A 21,583-nucleotide genomic window follows, 5' to 3' on the forward strand; every position below is an offset into this window, starting at 1 on the left:
TGCGTTATTATGGGCAATTTGGAACTGCAGGAATGACTTGGTTTTTAACAGGACATCAAATACTCATTTTTTGCAGGTGTTGTTCCGGGCTACGGCGCTGATCCGTACTTGGTCCTTACTCACTCCGACGGAGGCCAGGGAGCGTTTGGTTACTGGATCTGTCCGGTGGGAGACGGTTGCGCGGGATATCTTCAACCGGTTTGGATGGCGATCATGTAATAGGATAGGCATCTAGTTTACCTACCTGATATTATGCCAGCCGGTTTGTGGCTTTTCCCGTTTGTGTCTTTTAGTCGTTGCTCTGTGTGAGCTACGTGCTACCTTTTTTCATTTGTTTGTAAGACTTATGTTCTGAACCTCTTTATTTCATTAATAAGAGAGGCCGTATGCATCGATCTGATGCAGAGGCCGGGGTAAACCCCCTTTTCCAAAAAAAAAGCAGCAGCTAGTTAACTATCTATAACATGGAAGCACGTTTTTTTTCGCAGTATCGCGCCGAGCTGGATGGCCGTGGGACGACGGTCCCCGTGGGTGATAAGGGGGGCGGGATTAGCGAGCAGGCGCCTCCACGGTCCTCCTCCCCCCTGACACTCGCAGCGGAGATTCACTCCACCGCGCCCTACCCTACTTCACCGACGATAAGGGAGGGGCGTGGGAGTCCTGACCGCACCTTGTGCGAGAGGACCACGGAGGAGCTCATCGCTTTTGGCGGGATTGCGGATCCGGTGTCAGCTGGCAGGCGTGTCAGCAACCGGATCCAGGGACAGCCGGATGCAGAGGACCTGCAGCTAGCGCGTGCCAAGAGGGCCGCCATGCTTCGTCATGCCGAGACTACTGCAGGTACGTCCTTTGATATTAGTTGTTCAATTTTATACTTCTCTGAGAAGATAAGGCAAACGACTTAGGCATTTCTTTGGGATCAAATGAAACCGAGTTCGTCAGATCCGTTAATGATCTTTTAGATATGGAAGCGGAGAGGGCTTCTGAGATCATTCGTAATCTTGTCTCTATCCAACCTATGAATGACAATGACATGAATAATTTAGGAATTAATGATCTTGCAAATATATGTAATACTCTCTTGCCTAGTGTCGAGGCTGAAGACGAGGAGGATGTTGAGAACACAGATATGGTAGAGCCTCTCTTGATGGAGGAGGTAGTGTCTGTCATAGATAATTCTATCGTCCCGCGGGGTGTTGAGGAGAAGCCCAAACGACCCTGGAAGCGGAAAATCTATCCTACTTCGGCAGTACGCAGAAGTGCTAGAGTTAAACTTAAGAAAAAATTTCATGATGACTTATGAAAGGACTCTTTTGGAATAGCAGAGGTCTAGCAGACTTGGCTAAACAAAGATTCTTAGCAGAAACAACTTTAGAGCACCACTTAGATTTTGTTGCACTTTTGGAAACTGGACGAGATAATTTCACCTCCCAATTCCTTCAAACCCTTTCCAGTGGTATAGATTTTGATTTGCACATTTTACCGCCTAGAGGAAGATCTGGCGGGATTTTACTAGGAGTACGGTGTGAGACGTTAGAGGTACTTAATGTGGTGCAGGGAGACTTTTCGGTTAAATTCAGGGTGAGATCAAAATTGGATGAGTTCCGATGGTCGCTAGTTGCGGTATATGGGGCAGCGCAACCTGAATTTAAACCCGATTTTCTTGCCGATCTAGTGCGGATTTGTGGAGATGAAAATCTGCCACTGCTAGTCGGGGGTGATTTTGATATCAATCGAAGAAGAGAAGAAAAGAATAATGACAATTTCGATGGACGTTGGTCTATGATGTTTAACATGATTATCGAGAGCCTCAATTTGAGTGAAACTGAGCTCACCGGTAGACAGTTTACATGGGCCAACTCGTTACCTGTTCCGACTTATGAAAAGCTGGATAGGGTACTTGCTAGTGTGGAGTGGGAACAAAAATATCCGTTGGTGTCGGTCCATGCGATGCATAGAGGGATCTCAGATCATACACCACTCTTTTTAGATTCAGGTGAGGCTACCCATGTTGCAAACAAAAACATCTTCTCCTTCGAGCAAAGCTGGTTTGAGCGAGAAGGATTTATGGAGATGATTGCACGTGAATGGGCTAAGCCAGTTACAGGAAGGACACATGTCGAGAGATGGCAGAATAAGATTAGACACCTCCGACAATTTTTGAGAGGATGGGCCAGGAATGAGAGTGGGATTTATAAGCAGAAAAAAGAACGTCTAACTCAACTCATTGAGACACTAGATGTAAAGGCTGAAACCACGCTTCTTTCTGTTAATGAGCATCGAACCAAGTCCAAGGCTGAGCAAGGCCTACGTGCTCTCTTGAGAGAGGAGGAACTCAAGTGGGCGCTACGTGCGAAAACGCTTAAGGTTGTCCAAGGGGACGACAACACACAGTTCTTCCATATGGTTGCAAATGGTGAACATAGGAAGAAGAAGATCATACAGCTTGAACAGGACGAGGGAACAATAGTGGGGCATGAGAATCTGAAAGCATATATTTCCAACTATTATAAAGGCCTTTTTGGACCTCCGAATACTTCGACGGTGCCTCTTGATGTGTCTGTGATTGATGATATACCTCAATTACAGGCAGCGGAGAACGATGTTCTCTCTGCACCGTTTACTGAAAAAGAAGTTCATCTGGCCATTACTCAGATGAAGCCGAATAAAGCACAGAGACCAGATGGGTTTCCAGCTGAATTCTATAAGAAATGTTGGCATATCATTAAAGATGATCTTATGCCTATGTTTCACGATTTTTTCGATGGCCATTTGGAGTTGTTTCACCTCAACTTTGGTACGATAACATTATTACTGAAAAAGAATGGGGCGGTCCGGATAGAACAATTCCGACCCATTTGCCTGCTGAATGTGAGTTTTAAAATCTTCACAAAGGTAGGAACTAATAGATTGACACAAATTGCTCACTTAGTGGTTCAGCCTAGTCAAACAGTTTTCATGCCTGGACGACACATACTCGAAGGAGTGGTTGTCCTACATGAAATGCTTCATGAGATTCACTCGAAGAAACTAGATGGGGTTATCTTAAAAGTGGATTTTGAGAAGGCTTATGATAAAGTCAAATGGCCTATTCTTCAATAGGCAATGCGTATGAAGGGTTTTAGTGAAATCTGGAGGCACCAGGTGGATACTCAAGTCCAGAAAGGTAGTGTCGCAATTAAGGTGAACGATGATATCGGTCGCTACTTCCAGACGCATAAGGGGTTGCGACAAGGGGATTCCATGTCACCTCTTCTGTTCAATATTGTGGCAGATATGTTGGCCGTCATTATTGGCAGGGACAAGCATCATGGCCATGTAGAGGGTCTAGTTCCTCATCTGGTTGATGGGGGGTGTCCATTCTACAATATGCTGATGACACTATTATTTTCATGAAACATGACATGGCTAAAGCACGTAACATGAAACTTATCTTATGTTTATTCGAACAATTGTCTGGATTAAAAATTAATTTTTATAAGAGCGAGGTATTCTGTTTTGGGAAAGCCAAAGACGAGGAACATACTTACAGACAATTTTTTGGATGCGAATTAGGTGCTTTACCATTCAGTTACTTGGGTATTCCGATTCATCACCGTAAACTATCCAATAAGGAATGGAAGTGTATTGAAGAACGAATTGAAAAAAAACTCAACTGCTGGAAGGGCAAGTTGATGTCATATGGAGGTCGACTAGTTTTGATTAACTCAGTATTGACTAGCATGCCAATGTTTTTACTTTCGTTCTTCGAAATTCCGAAAGGAGTCCGAAAGCGACTTGATTTCTTTCGATCTCGTTTCTTTTGGCAGTCTGATGAGGCCAAGAGGAAATACTGTCTCGCCAGATGGGATATCCTTTGTCGACCTAAAGACCAACGGGGCCTCGGTATTGAGACTTGGAAATTAAGAATAAATGCCTTATGAGCAAATGGTTGTACAGGTTAGAGACAGAGCCGGAGGGCATGTGGGCTCAAATCCTGCGCAATAAATATTTGCATTCGAAAACGCTAGCTCAGGTAACCATCAGACCAACTGATTCACCGTTCTGGAAGGGACTTATGAGAACAAAGGATATGTTCTTTCATAGGGTCAAATTCTTGATTGGCAACGGGATGTCAACAAGATTTTGGGAGGATACGTGGCTAGGAGAGACACCTCTGGCCTTACAATATCCTACCCTTTACAATATTATGCAATGTAAGGAAGATTACGTAGGTATCGTCCTTCAAACTATTCCCTTGAACATCCAGTTCAGACGTACGTTAGTGGGTGAGAGATGGACAGCATGGATGCACCTGGTTCGAAGATTGATTGAAGTTTGACTCTCCGACGTGCCGGACTCCACACATTGGAAGTTAACTAAAAATGGGATATTTACGGTGAAATCTTTTTATACGGATATGATTAATTCCGGACCCATCCCAAGGTCAATTCATATATGGAAGGTTAAGGTTTCTTTGTGGATTAAAATTTTCATGTGGTTTGTCCACAAGCAAGTAATACTCACAAAGGACAACTTACTTAAGAGGCGATGGGTAGGTAACTCGCGGTGTTGTTTTTGTACTAAGGATAAGACAATACAACATTTATTTATCGAATGCCCACTTGCCAAGTTACTTTGGAGAACGATTCATATAGCTTTTAATATCAATTCTTCAGTAGATATTGCGCCTTTGTTTGGGACGTGGTTAGCTGGGATTGAACAGATCACGGCAGCTCGTATTCGGATTGAAATATGTGCGCTATTATGGGCTATATGGAACTGCAGAAATGATATGATTTTTAACAGACTACACAACTTAACTTTTTTGCAGGTTATCTTCAGAGCTACAGCTTGGATCCGTACGTGGTCCTTACTCACTCCTACGGACTCCAGGGAGCCTTTGGTTACTGGGTGCAACCAATGGGAGATGGTGGCTCGGGTTATATTCAACCGGTTCGGATGGCGTACACATAACAGGATAGGAGTCTAGAGAGCTTGTCCTTATTATCAACGTACCGGTTGTCTTTGTCCGCTTCTATTTTTCAGTTCTATGTGCTTTGTTTTTGCTCCGTTTGCGAGCTGTAAGACCTTTGTGTTGATACTTTCTGGATATTCAATAAAAGGGCCGCATGCATCATCATGATGCAGAGGCCGGGGTATACCTCCGTTTAAAAAAAAAACTATCTGGAGAATATCTTCTCAAAGGGAAGCAAAAAAAGTGCTGGTGTTACCTGCAGATGAGAATATCTTCTCAAGGTAGGAAAAAAAGTGCTAGTGGTGATTACCTCAAGAAGCCTTTGGCAAGATTTTTGATTCAGACTAATCGCTCCAAATCGCTGCTACTAATCAGAGGAGTGGGAGAGGTCACGGTAGGATGGGGAGGAGAGAGTAGGTGCCGGTGGCGGTGCCGGCTGAGAGTTTCTTTCTGCAGAGTGGAAGATAAGCTGTGGGAAGAAGACGGCAGTTAGTCGGCTAGTGAGAGGGCTGGTGATCCTGGTCGCCGGCTAGTCGGAGGAATCGCGTGAGTCGAGCCGCTGCAGCTAGTCGCCTTTGCTCTTCAGATCTCAAGATCTCGTTTCTGAGAACAGCAAGGAGGGGAGGGGGAGGTGATAAATCAGACCCATACTCGCCGAGAGTTGAGACCTCAGATCCACCTTCCCATACCAGCTCCATTATTCTACACTTAGTGGCCTGAACATTAGAATATCCATCTGCTTTGTCATATAGTAGTACTCCTACTACACAACTTGCCTGCATCTGTCTGCTCACATGTTTGCAGCACCGATTTTCAGCCAAACAGAGAGCCTAGCAAACAAGAGGCACAAGAAAGAGAAACACTATTTGCTTCCGAGAGCGGGCGCCTGGCTTTTGCCTTCTGATTTTATCATCATACTCCCTTGTCCGGAAATACTTGTCGAAGAAATGCATAAAAATGAATGTATCTAGAACTAAAATACATCTAGATACATCCATTCCTCCGACAAGTATTTTCGAAGGAAGGGAGTATAACATACTCCCTCTGTATTAGTGTCAAAAAACGTCTTGCATTTTGAGATAGAGGGAGTATTACATTCTGTAGAAAAAAGCACAGAGATATGGGAAGTACTATCAATCTTCATAGCTCCGGTCACTGTTGGAGTCCCCGGTTGCTTTTGTAGTGCTAGGGGTCATGTTGTTGCATTCAACGCCTTTGTATCCTGCCTTGGTGTGTGCATGTGCTATGATGGCGTGCGGTTGTACCGGATTATTGTCGGTCATTACTTTATATATAAAACAGGGCATAACCCTTTTTTCTGTAATAAGTTTCATGGCCTTTTGAAGCCTCAGACAACAACGACAAAGCCTTTAGTCCCAAATAAGTTGGGGTAGGCTAGAAGTGAAACCCATGACATCTCGCGACCAACTCATGGCTATGGCACATGGATGGCAAGTTTCCACGCACCCCTGTCAGCTAGTTCTTTGGTGATACTTCAATCCTTCAGGTCTCTCTTAATGGACTCCTCCCATGTTAAATTCGGTCTATCCCGACCTTTCTTGACATTCTTCGCATGCTTTAGCCGTCCACTATGCACTGGAGCTTCTGGAGGCCTGCGCTGAATATGCCCAAACCATCTTAGACGATGTTGGACAAACTTCTTTTCAATTGGTGCTACCCCAACTCTATCTCATATATCATCATTCCGGACTTGATCCTTCCTCGTGTGGCCGCACATCCATCTCAACATACGCATCTTCGCCACACCTAACTGTTGAACATGTCACCTTTTAGTCGGCCAACACTCAGCGCCATACAGCATTGCGGGTTGAACCACCGTCCCATAGAACTTGCTTTTTAGCTTTTGTAGCACTCTCTTGTCATAGAGAATGTCAGAAGCTTGGCGCCACTTCATCCATCCGGCTTTGATTCAATGGTTTACATCTTCATCAATACCCCCATCCTCCTACAGCATTGACCCCAAATATTAAAAGGTGTCCTTCTAAGGCACCACTTGCCCATCAAGGCTAACCTCCTCCTCCTCACACCTAGTAGTACTAAAACCGCACATCATGTACTCAGTTTTAGTTCTACAAAGCTAAACCCTTTCGATTTCAAGATTTGTCTTCCTAACTCTAACTTTCTATTTTACCCTGTTCGACTATAGTCAACTAGCACCACATCATCCGCAAAGAGCAAACACCATGGGATATCTCCTTGTATATCCCTTATGACCTCATCCATCACCAAGGTAAAAAGATAAGGGCTCAAAACTGACCCCTGATGCAGTCCTATCTTAATCAGGAAGTCATCCGTGTCAACATCACTTGTTCGAACACTTGGTTAATCGGGAAGCCTCAGATTTTTTTTAAAAAAAATCAATAACATGATAGTGCAACAATAGCACTGCCGCACTGGAGACCGAAAAATAGTACTATAGCCTCTCTTTTTTTGCACAAGTAAATATACGCCATCTCCCTCCCTGGTTACAAAAGGATTTATGGCAGAGGGCATGATAGGCTATCTAATAGTTGAACTTTCCTTCAACTGTTATGTTGCTTGTGGCCTTCCTTTTTTCCTTTTTCCTTTTTTTTTTGCCTGAACTTCCTTTATTCGATGCATTTGCAAAATAGAGAAGTGCGGCTGTTCCATTGTACAAACTCATTATCGAATCAAATTAACAAACTCTCTAATCAGCAACATCTCTACACAATGTACCTGTATGGCTGGCTCCGTTCTTGCCATGAAACGTTATCGGCGGAATTCGCTCGTAAATTTCTTATCATGACATCATCAATCATCACGAAGAGGATGCATCATCTCACTCTACTCACCACCAGCAGCCACCTCGCAAAGGAGAAGTCACACCTCCCGAAGGCCGCATCGTGCAGCACACACATCATCAATCAGCGAATGGTTGGAAAAAGTTTTGCTCTGCAGACAATCAATATGCACCAACGTCATCATATCTGGGAACTGGGAGACAAGCTGAAGAATAGGCAGGAGGAAATAGACACAAAACTAACCATGATCGATGCGACTTGCTTCAGTGCATCAGGATCTTGGCCGTGCACGAGAAAAGATGCCCCCCATGATGGAGGCGGCGAATTTTCTCCCAACAGGTTTGGTCCGATTTACAATATCCCCTGTTGCTTCACACGGCGGAGAGTCTCTAGGCGACGAGTTAGCATGATGGATAAACAAAACGTTGGGCCTATTAGGATGGTTCATTGCAGCTGCTTGCCACCCATCCTTTATCGTATCTTGTACTCCAGAATGGAGCGCGACTTCTTTTAGCCTTGCCATGCGTGTGATGTCGATTCCTGGAAGATCACCTAGAGCTTCACAAAGTATATGAAGTGACACAAGGTAGGGCATAGCTTCATCTTGGATTGTTATGCCCTCCAGACTTTGCTCGCCCACGAGGCATAACCCCTTCAAGCTTCGGAAATGCTCTGGTTTTATGACCAAGTGACCAAGCCTGTCTTCTACCAGCTTGAGATATTTCAGTGTCATTTTCAGTCCAGACAGGCTACTTAGGATTGTGTCACCGCTCAGATTAGTCCTTGAGAGGCACAACTCCTCGATGTAGTTCAGCTTTGCACGGAACTGAGGGAGTTGCGTCAGCTTGCCTCGCAATTTGAGTGAGGTAAGACGGCCTGTAGCTTTCAGAGAATCCATGAATTGTTCTGAGCATTCCGTTGGGCATCCTTGGAAGTCGATAGACAAAGAACGATCGACTCTTGTCATATCCAGGCCTCCACCAATGAATTTCTTTGTGGCTCCTAAAACATGAACCAGTTTCGTCACATCCGCGGTGGAATCGCACCATATTTTCACCTTCCTCAACTTCCCCATGCGACTCATCAGCTGCGCAAACCCTTCGCTTTTGTCGGTGACAAATCCGGAAAGCCTCTGAAGTTCACTATCTTTTGACATGAGCCTCTCTAGCTTCTTCTGTGTGCAGTCACCTTCAGCTAGCTGAAACTTCCCAAGGAGGTGTTTCAACCCAGGGAGCTGGAGGACTTCAATTGGTAGCGTCACTACCTGGGTTCTCCTCATGTCGAGAGTCTCTAACCATTTTAGCTTCGCTACTTTCCTCGGAACCTTGTCAATACTGTCCCCGAGGCTCAGATATTTGAGCAGCAACAGGTCACATATTTTCCCGACATGTTCTGCTTTCACATCAGCACATTCTTTGAGATCCAAAACTCGGAGTAGCTTATACTTGGCATAATTCAAATTAGCCTGATGCCTGGCGACATTTGCATCATCAGGGAATACTGCCAAAGTATGGAGACGAGATAATTCCTTTGGCAAATTCAGTGGCCCATTTGCCGCACCGTTAAGATGGAGGGAAAGCCGGCGAATCTCCTTGCCAGCCGGACTCCTCTCCGTCGTCTGGCCGCTACCACACAGCATGGTGATGAAGTTCTGTGACTTGGATTTGCTGGAAATGGAGTTAAGCATCATCCCAAAAGTTTGGCATCTCTTCACATTTCCATAGTTCCTCACTTGAATGGGCTGAATGACATTGCGGGTGATGAGGCTCTCCAAATTCTTGGCTGCAACATCCTGCGAAAAACTCTCTGTTTCTGGTTGAGGAAACACAAGTCCTTCAGCCAGCCATCGCCTTATCAGGGGATTCCTCCTGACAGGATGATCGCGTGGGAACATGCAGAAATACAGCAATAAGTCCTGGACAATGGGACTTGATAGGATCTCGTTGTTGCTGCGTTGCATTCTTGCTAGTGTGTCGTCACGAAGATGGAGGCAGGCCTCCACAAATCCAGTCTCTGTCAGCTCTCCAATGAAAACCTGGCTTGTGCTATCCATGGCGAGTGGTGAACCGTTGCCACATCTGCAGCATGTTGCTTCTGGCAGCTGAATTGCCGCCGTCATGATAATTCTGCCATCCACTCCATCAGCCCAAGAGAAGGCAGATAGCACGTCGTACAAGTCATGCGTATTCACGCCATCAATCACAATCAAATACCTGCAAGATACATAATGAATGAATCTTTCAGAAAATAACAGTCATGATTTTAGTTTTTGGTTGAAGGCTTGCAGCTACAAATGTTTGCTTGCAATATTACTAGTCGATTTCAATCATAAGTTACTGAAAGTTTGAAATGCTGACACCAATTTAGCTCTCTGTTTCGTACTCGTGAACTTCATTGAGTCAGTATACTCAAGATTGAACTCATCGGGACATCCTTCAACAAGTTTAACCTACAGTCCTAGACCAGATTCCATCAATCTACTTTTATCAGAATCTACGCATGTACTATGTTTTAGAGCTTAAATTCCTCATTCCGCGGTTTTGCTTTCAAAACATATTTCCACTCTGCAATAGCCCTATTTACTTTTAGCATTCATTTTCCCAAAAATGGGATATTCCAACAGAATCATGTCTTCAACAAGTTCACAACAATAACACTGTCAAGCAAACAGTACTAATTAATAAATAATCACCTTCCGGTAATCTTTAGCTATATTACTCAAGAGGCATGATACTAGTTAAGCTACATAATCACCTTCCGGTCTTGAGTAATCCGGTGAGCCGGTGGTCAGTCGAAGCATGTTCGGCGTCGTCTCCGTTGGCTTGTGGTTTGATTTTGGAGCTGGAGGCAGTGGCACCATGATTCTTGGCCATACTAATTAGCAGCAGCTGGTCATGTATTTTCTGAAGAAGCTTGTGCACACTCATGCCGGGCGCTGCACGAACCCAAGCGTGCAGAGGGAACTGGCTGAGCACATCCCTGTTGCTGTACACCTTGTGGGCAAGGCGAGTCATACCTGCTCCACCGAAGCCGGCGACGGAGATCACCTTGAGGTTTCCCTCCGATGGGCTCCGCGCAAGCAGAGCAAGTAGCTGCTCCTCCGGATCCTCGGTGCCCCCACCTGCAGCGGGGGGATCAGGTGCGGCGGCGCCAGCGATGCTGATGCAGTTCTGTAGCTGCTCGAGAGTCTCCTTTGACCGCTTCTTCAGTTTGCCGATCTTTCCGACGAAACGGATTCTGCTCATCTTCCCGACCTGGAATCGGTCGATGCAGTCTTCCATGTCGTCCGCCAGGCGCCTGAGATCTCGGACCCAGAGGTCCGTGATGGATCTGCCGCCACTGGAGCGGCCAATGATTTCTTGGATCGACTGCAGGTCGCGCCGGATGAACCCGGCGTCCACCTCCAGGTTGTCCAGCTGCTTCCGTTTCCCATCTACCACCGATAGGAGCTTCGGCAGGAGCTTCACTATCGGGCCGACGACCACCGCAACCTCCATCCCGATGTACCCCTAGCTAGCTAGTCTACATGCGAGCCCCTCTCTCTCGCCCTAGCAGACGAGTTGTGCATCTGTTGTCAGAGCATCTCCAGTGGATGCGGCAAACGGTTCCCCGTCGGTGAAATTGCACCGGCCGGAGTTGAGCAGGCGGCGGCAGTTTTGGGCGGCGCTGGAGGTAAGAGACGAAAGGGTGGACTAGTAGTTTTGGTCCAGTGAGCGAGGAGAGATTAGATAGTGCGCACGTCTGGTTGGACCACGGCGTGCCACGAGAAGTGCTAGGAGGGGGCAGCCAGCCAAGACGAAGGCAACACAAGCGGAGAATGTTCTAAGAGCAACTCCAACATGCGCCGAACGCGCCGCGCACTAAAAACTAATTTGGCGCGCGTCCATCGCCTGGTTTGGTGCGGCGCGCACCCATCGTCTGATTTGGCGCGGCGCGCAACGGTTGCTCCAGCAGCCGCGCTGTAAAGCCGCGCGCGCAGCTCCAGCATATGCGGTAAAAATGCAGCGCGAGCGCTCATTCTAAACATTTTTTTGCATAGATAAAAAAAACGATACAAGTTATTTTACATAGATAGTTCGACATACATAGATAGATAGTTCGACATAGATAGATAGATAGATACTACTACGGCATAGATAGATAGATAGAAACTACTACGACATACATAGATAGAAACTACTCCAAGTCGCTACCATCACCATCATCATCCTCGTCGGTGTCGTCCGAGGTTGAGATCCATATGTCGTCCCAACGTTCGTCGTTCGCGGTGAAGAACGACCTCCCACCTGCTGAAACTATGTCGCACTGCTCGTTCGCCAATGCCTTCCGCTGACGCCGGTCAGCCCGCTCCGCGCGGTGCCTTGCCGTCCTCTCCGCCCAGTAGCCCCGCTCGTCGGCGACGTCCTCCGGGTGGCGACGGCGCCACTCCGCCATGGCTCGCTCGTCCTCCTCGGCGACGAGGAGGCGGCGCTGCCGCCGAGCGTGGTCGGCACGGTCCATGTCGGTGATGAGACGTGGCGGAGGGGCGACGCGCTGCGCCTGCTCGCGTGTGAAGACGTCCGGCAGTTCATCTGCGACCGGGGCCTGTCCAAGCGCCACGCCGCCGCGTCGTATGCGCGGGCCGCCTCCTGTGCGCTCCGGAACGTCCCGAGGCCGAGCCGGACGTCGCCGGACCGTATCTCGGCGGAGTAACAGCCGTTGGGGCGCTCGCGGACGCCGCGATAGCCCGAAGCACCCCGGCGACGCGGCGGCATGGTGGCGCAGTGGTGGCGCGGAAAGCTGCGAAGCGGCAAGGCGGCAAGGTTGCGAGGGGAGTGCGCGTGGCTGTGTGCTGTGCGTGTGGTGAGCGCGGCAATTTATAGGCGCGCGGTAAGCGGCGCACCAAATCTACCGCGTCGCGTGCCGCTTTCTCCTGCGTGCGCGCAAACGCTTCCCGCGCGCGGTAAGTTCCCGTCACCGCTGGAGCGCGCGGAACCAGCCGGCGCGCGCTAAACCCAAACTTTACCGCGCGGGCGCGCCTTTTGTCGCGCCTGTTGGAGATGCTCTAATGCGCGCGCTAGGTATCGTGCCGGAGGACTTGGAGGGCCATGATGATAACATCGCGGAGCTAGCCAAAATATTTGAGTCACCACTAAGAGAGCAGCACATCCGGGTCATTGCGTCTCTGTTTGGCAAGGAGATGCCACCGGCTCATGAGAGGGTTGTCAGCACGTCCATGGTATTGGGGGCGGCTTGAGTTAGTCGCGGGCAGGAAGGGTGTGTGCCTCGTCTTCTATGGATTGGAACCCAAATGTACTCTCTTGGAATGTGAGGGGCCTAAATAACCCTGCTAAAAGAAATGCAGTTAGGGATTTTGTAATAGATGCTAGAGTGAACTTGGTGTGTCTCCTTGAGACGAAGTTACATGTACTGGATCAATACTTGGTGATGCAATGTATTAGGCCATCTTTTGATGGCTTTGCTTATCTGTCGGCGATCGACACGAGGGGTGGTATTTTGCTCGCTTGGGATAGTTCCTACATGGAGATTGATAATCTATCCCGGGACTCTAACTTCCTCACGGGGCATGTGCGCAACAAGGATGGATGGGAGTGGTGGTTATCCGTGGACTATGGCCCACAAGGAGATGAGTTGAAGATCAATTTTCTGGTGGAATTGCAGCATCAGAGAGACATTTGCCCGGGGTCGTGGATGGTTCTTGGAGACTTCAATATGATATTAAGAGAGGAGGAGAAGAATAACATCAATCTCAATAGATCCATGAGGAGGAGATTCAAGGCGTTTGTGGATAACAATGAGCTCAAAGAGATATACATGCATGGGGGGAGGTTTACGTGGTCTAATGAGAGAGAGAATGTGGTGATGACCAAGATCGATCATGTGCTTGTTTCGGTGGATTGGGAGCTCTACTACCCGGATGTTTTACTTCAAGCCCTATCCACGAACATCTCGGACCACGCCCCGTTACACCTTTCCACGGCGGCCCCGTTTTGTGCTAAGAGGTTTAGGTTTGAATTGTACTGGACCCGGCTTAAGGTTTTGAGCATGCAGTGCAGGAAGCGTGGGTGTGCGCCGAGGAAATTACAGACCCGTTTAAAAGATTGGATGCGTTGTTGAGGAATATGGCGGTGGCCTTACAAGCCTGGGGACAGAGGAAGACGGGAAACATAAAGATACAAATTGCTATCGCCAATTACGTCATCATCAGATTGGGCAGAGCTATGGAGACGAGGGAGATGTCTTGGTTGGAGAGATGGTTGAGGCGAACATTAAAACAGGCTATGTTGGGGTTGGCCTCTCTCCAACGTACGATAGAAAGGCAAAGATCGAGGCTTAGATGGATTAAAGAAGGTGATGCGAACACGAAACTCTTCCAAGTAGTGGCCAATGGATGAAGGTGCAAAAACTTTATAACTCATATCAGACATAACGGTGAGCTGATCACGGATCAAGGGAGGAAGGAGGAGATTTTCTCAGAGGCTTATGAGAGGCTCCTTGGGCATGCCACTGCCCGGGAGATGGAGGTTGATCTAGACTTCCTCGGCCTGGAAGGGATTGACTTGTCGGAGCTTGATGGTATATTCACGGAAGAGTAAGTGTGGAACACTCTCAAGGAGATGCCTCCGGATCGGGCTATCAAAAGACTTGGCATATTATCAAGAAGGAGGTGATGGCTATGCTTATGAAGCTCTACGTAGGGGATGGCCGTGGTTTTGGCAAACTGAACCGAGCGCACATCGTGCTCATCCCAAAAAAGCCGGAGGCCGAGGAGGTGGGAGACTTCAGACCGATTAGCTTAACCCACAGTGCCGCAAAGTTGTTTGCAAAGATGCTAGCGAACCGCGGGCGGAGAAGAATGAAGGAGATCGTCGAATCCAACCAGTCCACGTTCATTTGTGGGAGACATCTGCATGATAACTTCCTCCTGGTTCGGCAAGTTGCCAGGAAAATTTATGCTGGTGTCTTCTTGAAGCTCGACATCTCACGAGCATTTGACTCCCTTGCCTAGCCGTTCTTATTCGAGATGATGTGAAGGAAAGGGTTTGGCAATAAGTGGTGCCAGTGGATTGCTATACTCTTAAGGACCGCCAGCACTAAAGTGATCGTGAACGGGGTGCCAGGTAGAAGCTTTGTTCACGTGAAGGGCTTAAGGCAGGGGGGCCCAGTCTCGCCGCTTCTTTTTGTGATAGCCATGGATGTTTTGTCAAAGTTGATGATATGTGCTGCGAGTCTTGGCGTCTTGAGTCCTTTCACTGGCATTGCCCCTCATCAAGCCGTGTCTATTTATGCTGATGATGTGGCTTTGTTTGTCAAGCCACGGGAGATGGATCTCACCCTCGTTCGGTTGGTGCTTACGGTGTTCGGGGAGGCTTCTGGTTTGAGGGTGAACTATCACAAATCAATGGCGATTATGATTCATGGAGATAATGCTGACAAGGATCGTGTGGAATCGGTGTTGCAGTGCCGCATGGGAGCCTTTCCATGTAGATATCTGGGGCTGCAATTGGCCATCAGGAAGCTAACTCGGGCTGAGTGGCAGCCTATGTTGGACCATGCGAAGAATTTTGCCCCGGCTTGGCAAAGAGGGCTGCTACATCAACCGGGCAGGCTTGTGTTGGTCAAATTGGTTATCGCGGCCAAACCAATTCACCACTTCATGGTCGTGGAGGCTCCTGGATGGGTGTTGGAGGAGATTGAACAGTGGATGAGGGGCTTATTCTGGGCTGACAAGGAAAAGGCCAATGGTGGGCAATGCCTGATCGGTTGGGACGCGGTGTGCAAGCCTACCTGCCTGGGTGGACTAGGCGTTCGGAACTTGCAGTTGCAAGGGCTTGCATTGCGTGTGAGATGGGAATGGTTGCGAAGAACAGACCCTGAGAGGTCATGGCAAGGGTTGCCGATGATGGTGGACAAAGATGCCCGCGCGGTGTTTCACAGCCTTGTTAACATTTCGGTGGGAGATGGCACCAAGGTCCTGTTTTGGCGTGATCGATGGATCCATGGTTTCTCGGTGAATGATATTGCACCATTCATATATGCCAAGGTGGAAACGAGGACAAGAAACAGGAGAACGGTGGCGGAAGGTTTGGAAAATGGGAGGTGGCTGTTAGATATTTCGGGTGAGCTCAGCTTCGGTGATCACATGCAGCTCATCTATCTCAACTTGGCGATGAGCACAGTGCAGTGCGACGCCTTCAGTCAGGATTCCTTCTCGTGGCCTGCGGATCCGTCTAGCCTTTATACGGCTAGGTCGACTTATAAACGGCTTTGTCTCGGAGCTGTTACGGTGCCGTATGCCACATGCATCCGAAAAAGTTGGGCTTTTCTCAAGTGCAAACTTTTCACTTGCTTGGTGATACGTCTCCATCGTATCTATAATTTTCGACTGTTCCATGCCAATATTATTCAACTTTCATATACTTTTGGCATCTTTTTATACTATTTTTGGGACTAACATATTGATCTAGTGCCCAGTGCCAGTTCCTGTCTGTTGCATGTTTTATGTTTCGCAGAAAACCAATATCAAACGGAATCCAAACGGGGTAAAAACGGACAGAGAATTATTTTGGAATATTTGGGATTTTCCGGAGGAAGAATCAACGCGAAACGGTGTCTGAGGTGGCCACGAGATAGGGGGGCGCGCCCCAGGGAGGCAGGCGTGCCCTGGACTCTCGTGGGCCACCCATAAGGCGGTTGATGCCCTTCTTTTGCTGCAAGAAAACTAATTTTACGAGAAAAATCTGGGCGAAAGATTCACCCCAATCGGAGTTACGGATCTCCAGATATAAAGGAAACGGTCAAGGGGCAGAATCAGAGAACGCAGAAACAGAGAGATAGATCCAATCTTGGAGGGGCTCTCGCCCCTCCCAAGCCATGGGAGCCAAGTACCAGAGGGTAAACCCTTCTCCCATCTAGGGATGAGGTCAAGGAAGAAGAAGAATAAGGGCCCCCCTCTCCCCTTGCTTCCGATGGCTCCGGAGCGCTGCCGGGGGCCATCATCATCACCGCGATCTTCACCAATACCGCCATCATCTTCATCAACATCTCCATCACCTTCCCCCTTCTATATTCAGCCGTCCACTCTCCCGCAACCCGCTGTACCCTCTACTTGAACATGGTGCTTTATGCTTCATATTATTATCCAATGATGTGTTGCCATCCTATGATGTCTGAGTAGATTTTCGTTGTCCTATCAGTGATTGATGAATTGCTATGATTGGTTTGAGTTGCATGTTTTATTATTGTGCTGTCCTATGGTGCTCTCCGTGTCGCGTAAGCGTGAGGGATTCCCGTTGTAGGGTTTGCAATATGTTTATGATTTGCTTATGGTGGGTGGCGTGAGTGGCAGAAGCACATACCCGAGTAAGTAGGTTGTTTACGTATGGGATAAAAGGAGACTTGATGCTTTAATGCTATGGTTGGGTTTTACCTTAACGAATCTTTAGTAGTTACGGATGCTTGCTAGAGTTCCAATCATAAGTGCATATGATCCAAGTAGAGAAAGTATGTTAGCTTATGCCTCTCCCTCAAATAGAATTGCAATAGTGATTACCGGTCTAGTAACATAGTCAATTGCTTAGGGGTAATTCCACAACTCCTACCACAACTTTTCCACACTCGCTATATTTACTTTATTGCTTCTTTATCTAAACAGCCCCTAGCTTTTATTTACGTGTTCTTTATTATCTTGCAAACCTATCCTATCACACCTACAAAGTACTTCTAGTTTCATACTTGTTCTAGGTAAAGCGAACGTCAAGCATGCGTAGAGTCGTATCAATGGCCGATAGGACTTGAGAGAGTATTTGTTCTACCTTTAGCTCCTCGTTGGGTTCGGCACTCTTACTTATCGAAAGAGGCTACAACTATCCCGTATACTTGCAGGTTATCAAGACCTTTTTCTGGCGCCGTTACCGGGGAGCAATAGCGTGGGGTGAATATTCTCGTGTGTGCTTGTTTGCTTTATCACTAAGTAATTTTTATTTGTTGTTCTAAGTTGTTCTCTATCTTTAATTATGCATATGGAATGCAAAATACCAAAAAATTAGATGTACTTGCTACTCATGTAGATGGGGTAACTCCTAAAACCCCCGACTCTCATTATGTGAGAGATATTATGTACTACTTTGATAATCCTGAGAAAACCCCATTCAACTTTATAATGGGAGACACGTTGGATCAACGTGAATACTTTAGGGATTATCGCTCGACACAAAAAGGGAAACTATTATGGGATCAATTTATTATGTTGCGTTCGTATGCATGGAATCTATGCTTGAGATATGATGTTACTTGTTGCTCTAGGATGGAGGCTCCACACCTTCCCTTTTCATGCAAATTTAATGATAATGAAACCTTAGCTTCTTATGCTAATGGTATATATGATTACTATGATGTGGAACAAATAGAAGAATTTGTTGCTTTTAAGGCTGCTTATGAAATTGAAGCTTTGTTTGAAAAGTATGAAGCTTTTGATGATGATGGTTATAGGCCTGAAAATCTTTCTATACTTAGATATTGCTATGAAAATTATGAATACAATTACTATATTAATGCATTTATTGATAAAGTCTCCACTGTCCAAGAAGAGATTAATATTTTGCAAGAAGCTATGGAAGAAGAAATTGATAAAACTGTGAGCTCATTGGATGAAAAAGATGATGAGGAGAGCGAAGAACAAAAGGAGGAAGAGCGGATTAGCTACCCGTGCCCACCTTCTAATGAGAGTAACCCTCCAACTCATACATTATTTAATTCCCCTTCGTGCTTACCGAAGGATGATTGCTATGATGATTGCTACGATCCCTTGAATTTGTTTGAAATATCCCTTTTTGATGATGCTTGCTATGCTTGTGGCCAAGATGCCAATATGAATTATACTTATGGAGATGAACTTGCTATAGTTCCTTATGTTAAACATGAAATTGTTGCTATTGCACCCACGCATGATAGTCCTATTATCTTTTTGAATTCTCCAAACTACACTATATCGGAGAAGTTTGTGCTTATTAAGGATTATATTGATGAGTTGCCTTTTACCATTGCACATGATGATTTTGATGAATGTAATATGCATGTGCTTGCTGCTCCTACTTGCAATTGTTATGAGAGAGGAACTATATCTCCACCTCTCTATGTTTCCAATACGATAAAATTGCAAGAAACTGTTTATACTATGCATTGGCCTTTACTATGTGTGCATGAATTGTTCTTTTATGACATGCCGATGCATAGGAAGAGAGTTAGACTTCGTCGTTGCATGATATATGTTACTTTGTGCTCACTACTAAATTACAAATCATTGTTAATTAAAATTGGCTTTGATATACCTTGGGATCCGGGTGGATTCATTACTTGAGCACTAAATGCCTAGCTTAATGGCTTTAAAGAAAGCGCTGCCAGGGAGACAACCTGGAAGTTTTAGAGAGTCATTTATTTCTGTTGAGTGCTTTCATATAGTTAAAAAAAAGAGGGGAACCTAAAAACTTTTCAATAAGGAAAGTGAAAGTGAGAGAGACAAGCATTGTTGAAGTGGGAGCTAGCCTTGAACTTTGTTAATGCTCACGGAAACTTTGTGAATCTTAATTACAGAAAAATTTCATCAAAAATAATTATCCCCTTGTACAATTCCATTGTATTATACAAATAATGTGCAAAGGTTTGCCTTTAGGATGTTTACAATGCTTGTTGGTTTGTATGGTGCAGGACAGAAACTTTGGCTGTAGTGCGCGATTTTACATTTTTAACTGAAATGTCAATTGGTTCTGATTATTTTTGTACTGTCTTGCTATACAACTTTTTTATTTTTCCTAATTGTGGTAGAATGTTTGGGGTACCAGAAGTATGGTGAATGTTCATATTGCTACAGACTGTTCTGGTTTTGACAGATTCTGTTTTTGATGCATAGTTTGCTTGTTTTGATGAATCTATCAATTTATATCAGTGGATTTAAGCCCTGGAAAAGTTGTATTACAGTAGACACAATGCAAAAATAAAATATGAATTGGTTTACTACAGTACTTAGAGTAGTGATTTGCTTTATTATACTAACGGATCTTACCGAGTTTTCTGTTGAAGTTTTGTGTGGATGAAGTGTCTAATCGAGGAAGTTTCGATATGAGGAAAAGGAAGAGAGGCAAGAGCTGAAGCTTGGGGGATGCCTGAGGCACCCCAAGTAAATATTCAAGGATACTCAAGCGTCTAAGCTTGGGGATGCCCCGGAAGGCATCCCCTCTTTCTTCAACAAGTATCGGTATGTTTTCGTATTCGTTTCGTTTATGCATTATGTGCAAGTCTTAGAGCGTCTTTTGCATTTAGTTTTCTTTTATGCACCATGCTAGTATGAGATAGTCCTTGGTTGATTTATAGAATGCTCATTGCACTTCACTTAAATCTTCTGAGTATGGCTTTATAGAATACTTCATGTGCTTCACTTATATCATTTGAAGTTTGGATTGCATGTTTCTCTTCACATAGAAAACCGCCATTTGTAGAATGCTCTTTTGCTTCACATATATTTGTTAGAGCGTGGGCATATCTTTTGTAGAAAGAATTAAACTCTCTTGCTTCACTTATATCTATTTAGAGAGATGACAGGAATTGGTCATTCACATGGTTAGTCATAAAATCCTACATAAACGTGTAGATCGCTGAATATGATATGTTGGATTCCTTGCAATAGTTTTGCGATATAAAGATGGTGATATTAGAGTCATGCTAGTGGGTGATTGTGGATTGTAGAGACAGTTGTGTTGAGGTTTGCAAGTCCCGTAGCACGCACGTATGGTAACCGTTGTGTGACAAATTTGAAGCATGGGGTGTTTCTTTGATTGTCTTCCTTATGAGTGGCAGTCGGGGACGAGCGATGGTATTTTCCTACCAATCTATCCCCCTAGGGGCATGCGTAGTAGTACTTTGCTTCGAGGGCTAATAAACTTTTGCAATAAGTATATGCGTTCTTTATGACTAATGTGAGTCCATGGATTATACACACTTTTACCTTTCCATCATTGCTAGCCTCTTCGGTACCGTGCATTGCCCTTTCTCACCTCGAGAGTTGGTGCAAACTTCGCCGGTGCATCCAAACCCCGTGATACGATACGCTCTATCACACATAAGCCTCATTATATCTTCCTCAAAACAGCCACCATACCTACCTATCATGGCATTTCCATCGCCATTCCGAGATATATTGCCATGCAACTTCCATCATCATCATATACATGACTTGAGCATTTATTGTCATATTGCTTTGCATGATCATAAGATAGCTAGCATGATGTTTTCATGGCTTGTCCGTTTTTGATGTCATTGCTATGCTAGATCATTGCACATCCCGGTACACCGCCGGAAGCATTCATATAGAGTCATATCTTTGTTCTAGTATCGAGTTGTAATATCGAGTTGTAAGTAAATAAAAGTGTGATGATCATCATTATAGAGCATTGCCCCATAAAAAAGAAAAAAAGAAAAAAAGGAAAGGCCAAAGAAGCCTAAATAAAAAAGGGGGCCAAAGAAGCCCACCCAAAAAGGAAAAAAAGAAAAAAAAGAAAAAAAAAGAAAAGAAAAGGGGCAATGTTACTATCCTTTTTCCACACTTGTGCTTCAAAGTAGCACCATGTTCTTCATATAGAGAGTCTCTTATGTTGTCACTTTCATATACTAGTGGGAATTTTTCATTATAGAACTTGGCTTGTATATTCCAACGATGGGCTTCCTCAAATGCCCTAGGTCTTCATGAGCAAGCAAGTTGGATGCACACCCACTTAGTTTTCAGTTTGAGCTTTCATACACTTATAGCTCTAGTGCATCCGTTGCATGGCAATCCCTACTCCTCGCATTG

The 21,583-nt window shown here is 45.7% G+C and overlaps 1 protein-coding gene across 1 annotated transcript; it reads right to left on the reverse strand.

The window, feature by feature from the left end:
- Nucleotides 1-7,524: 7,524 nt before the first annotated feature.
- Nucleotides 7,525-11,522, reverse strand: LOC119312537 (disease resistance protein RGA4-like). Its single transcript, XM_037588272.1, has 3 exons — nucleotides 10,495-11,522; nucleotides 7,984-9,953; nucleotides 7,525-7,891 (listed from the first exon to the last, which is right to left on the reverse strand). Exons 1-2 carry the CDS (start codon nucleotides 11,235-11,237, stop codon nucleotides 8,012-8,014), a joined length of 2,685 nt encoding a protein of 894 aa, XP_037444169.1. The 5' UTR covers nucleotides 11,238-11,522; the 3' UTR covers nucleotides 7,525-7,891; nucleotides 7,984-8,011.
- Between the last annotated feature and the right edge of the window lie 10,061 nt (nucleotides 11,523-21,583).

Source organism: Triticum dicoccoides, chromosome 5B (genome assembly GCF_002162155.2).
Source record: "Triticum dicoccoides isolate Atlit2015 ecotype Zavitan chromosome 5B, WEW_v2.0, whole genome shotgun sequence".
Taxonomy (NCBI): domain Eukaryota; kingdom Viridiplantae; phylum Streptophyta; class Magnoliopsida; order Poales; family Poaceae; genus Triticum; species Triticum dicoccoides.

Coding starts and splice junctions, on each gene's coding strand:
- LOC119312537 (XM_037588272.1), bottom strand. CDS start 11,237: ATGGAGGTTGCGGTGGTCGTCGGCCCGATAGTGAAGCTCCTGCCGAAG. Junction 9,954..10,494: donor GGATTACTCAAGACCGGAAG/GTGATTATGTAG, acceptor TGTATCTTGCAG/GTATTTGATTGTGATTGATG.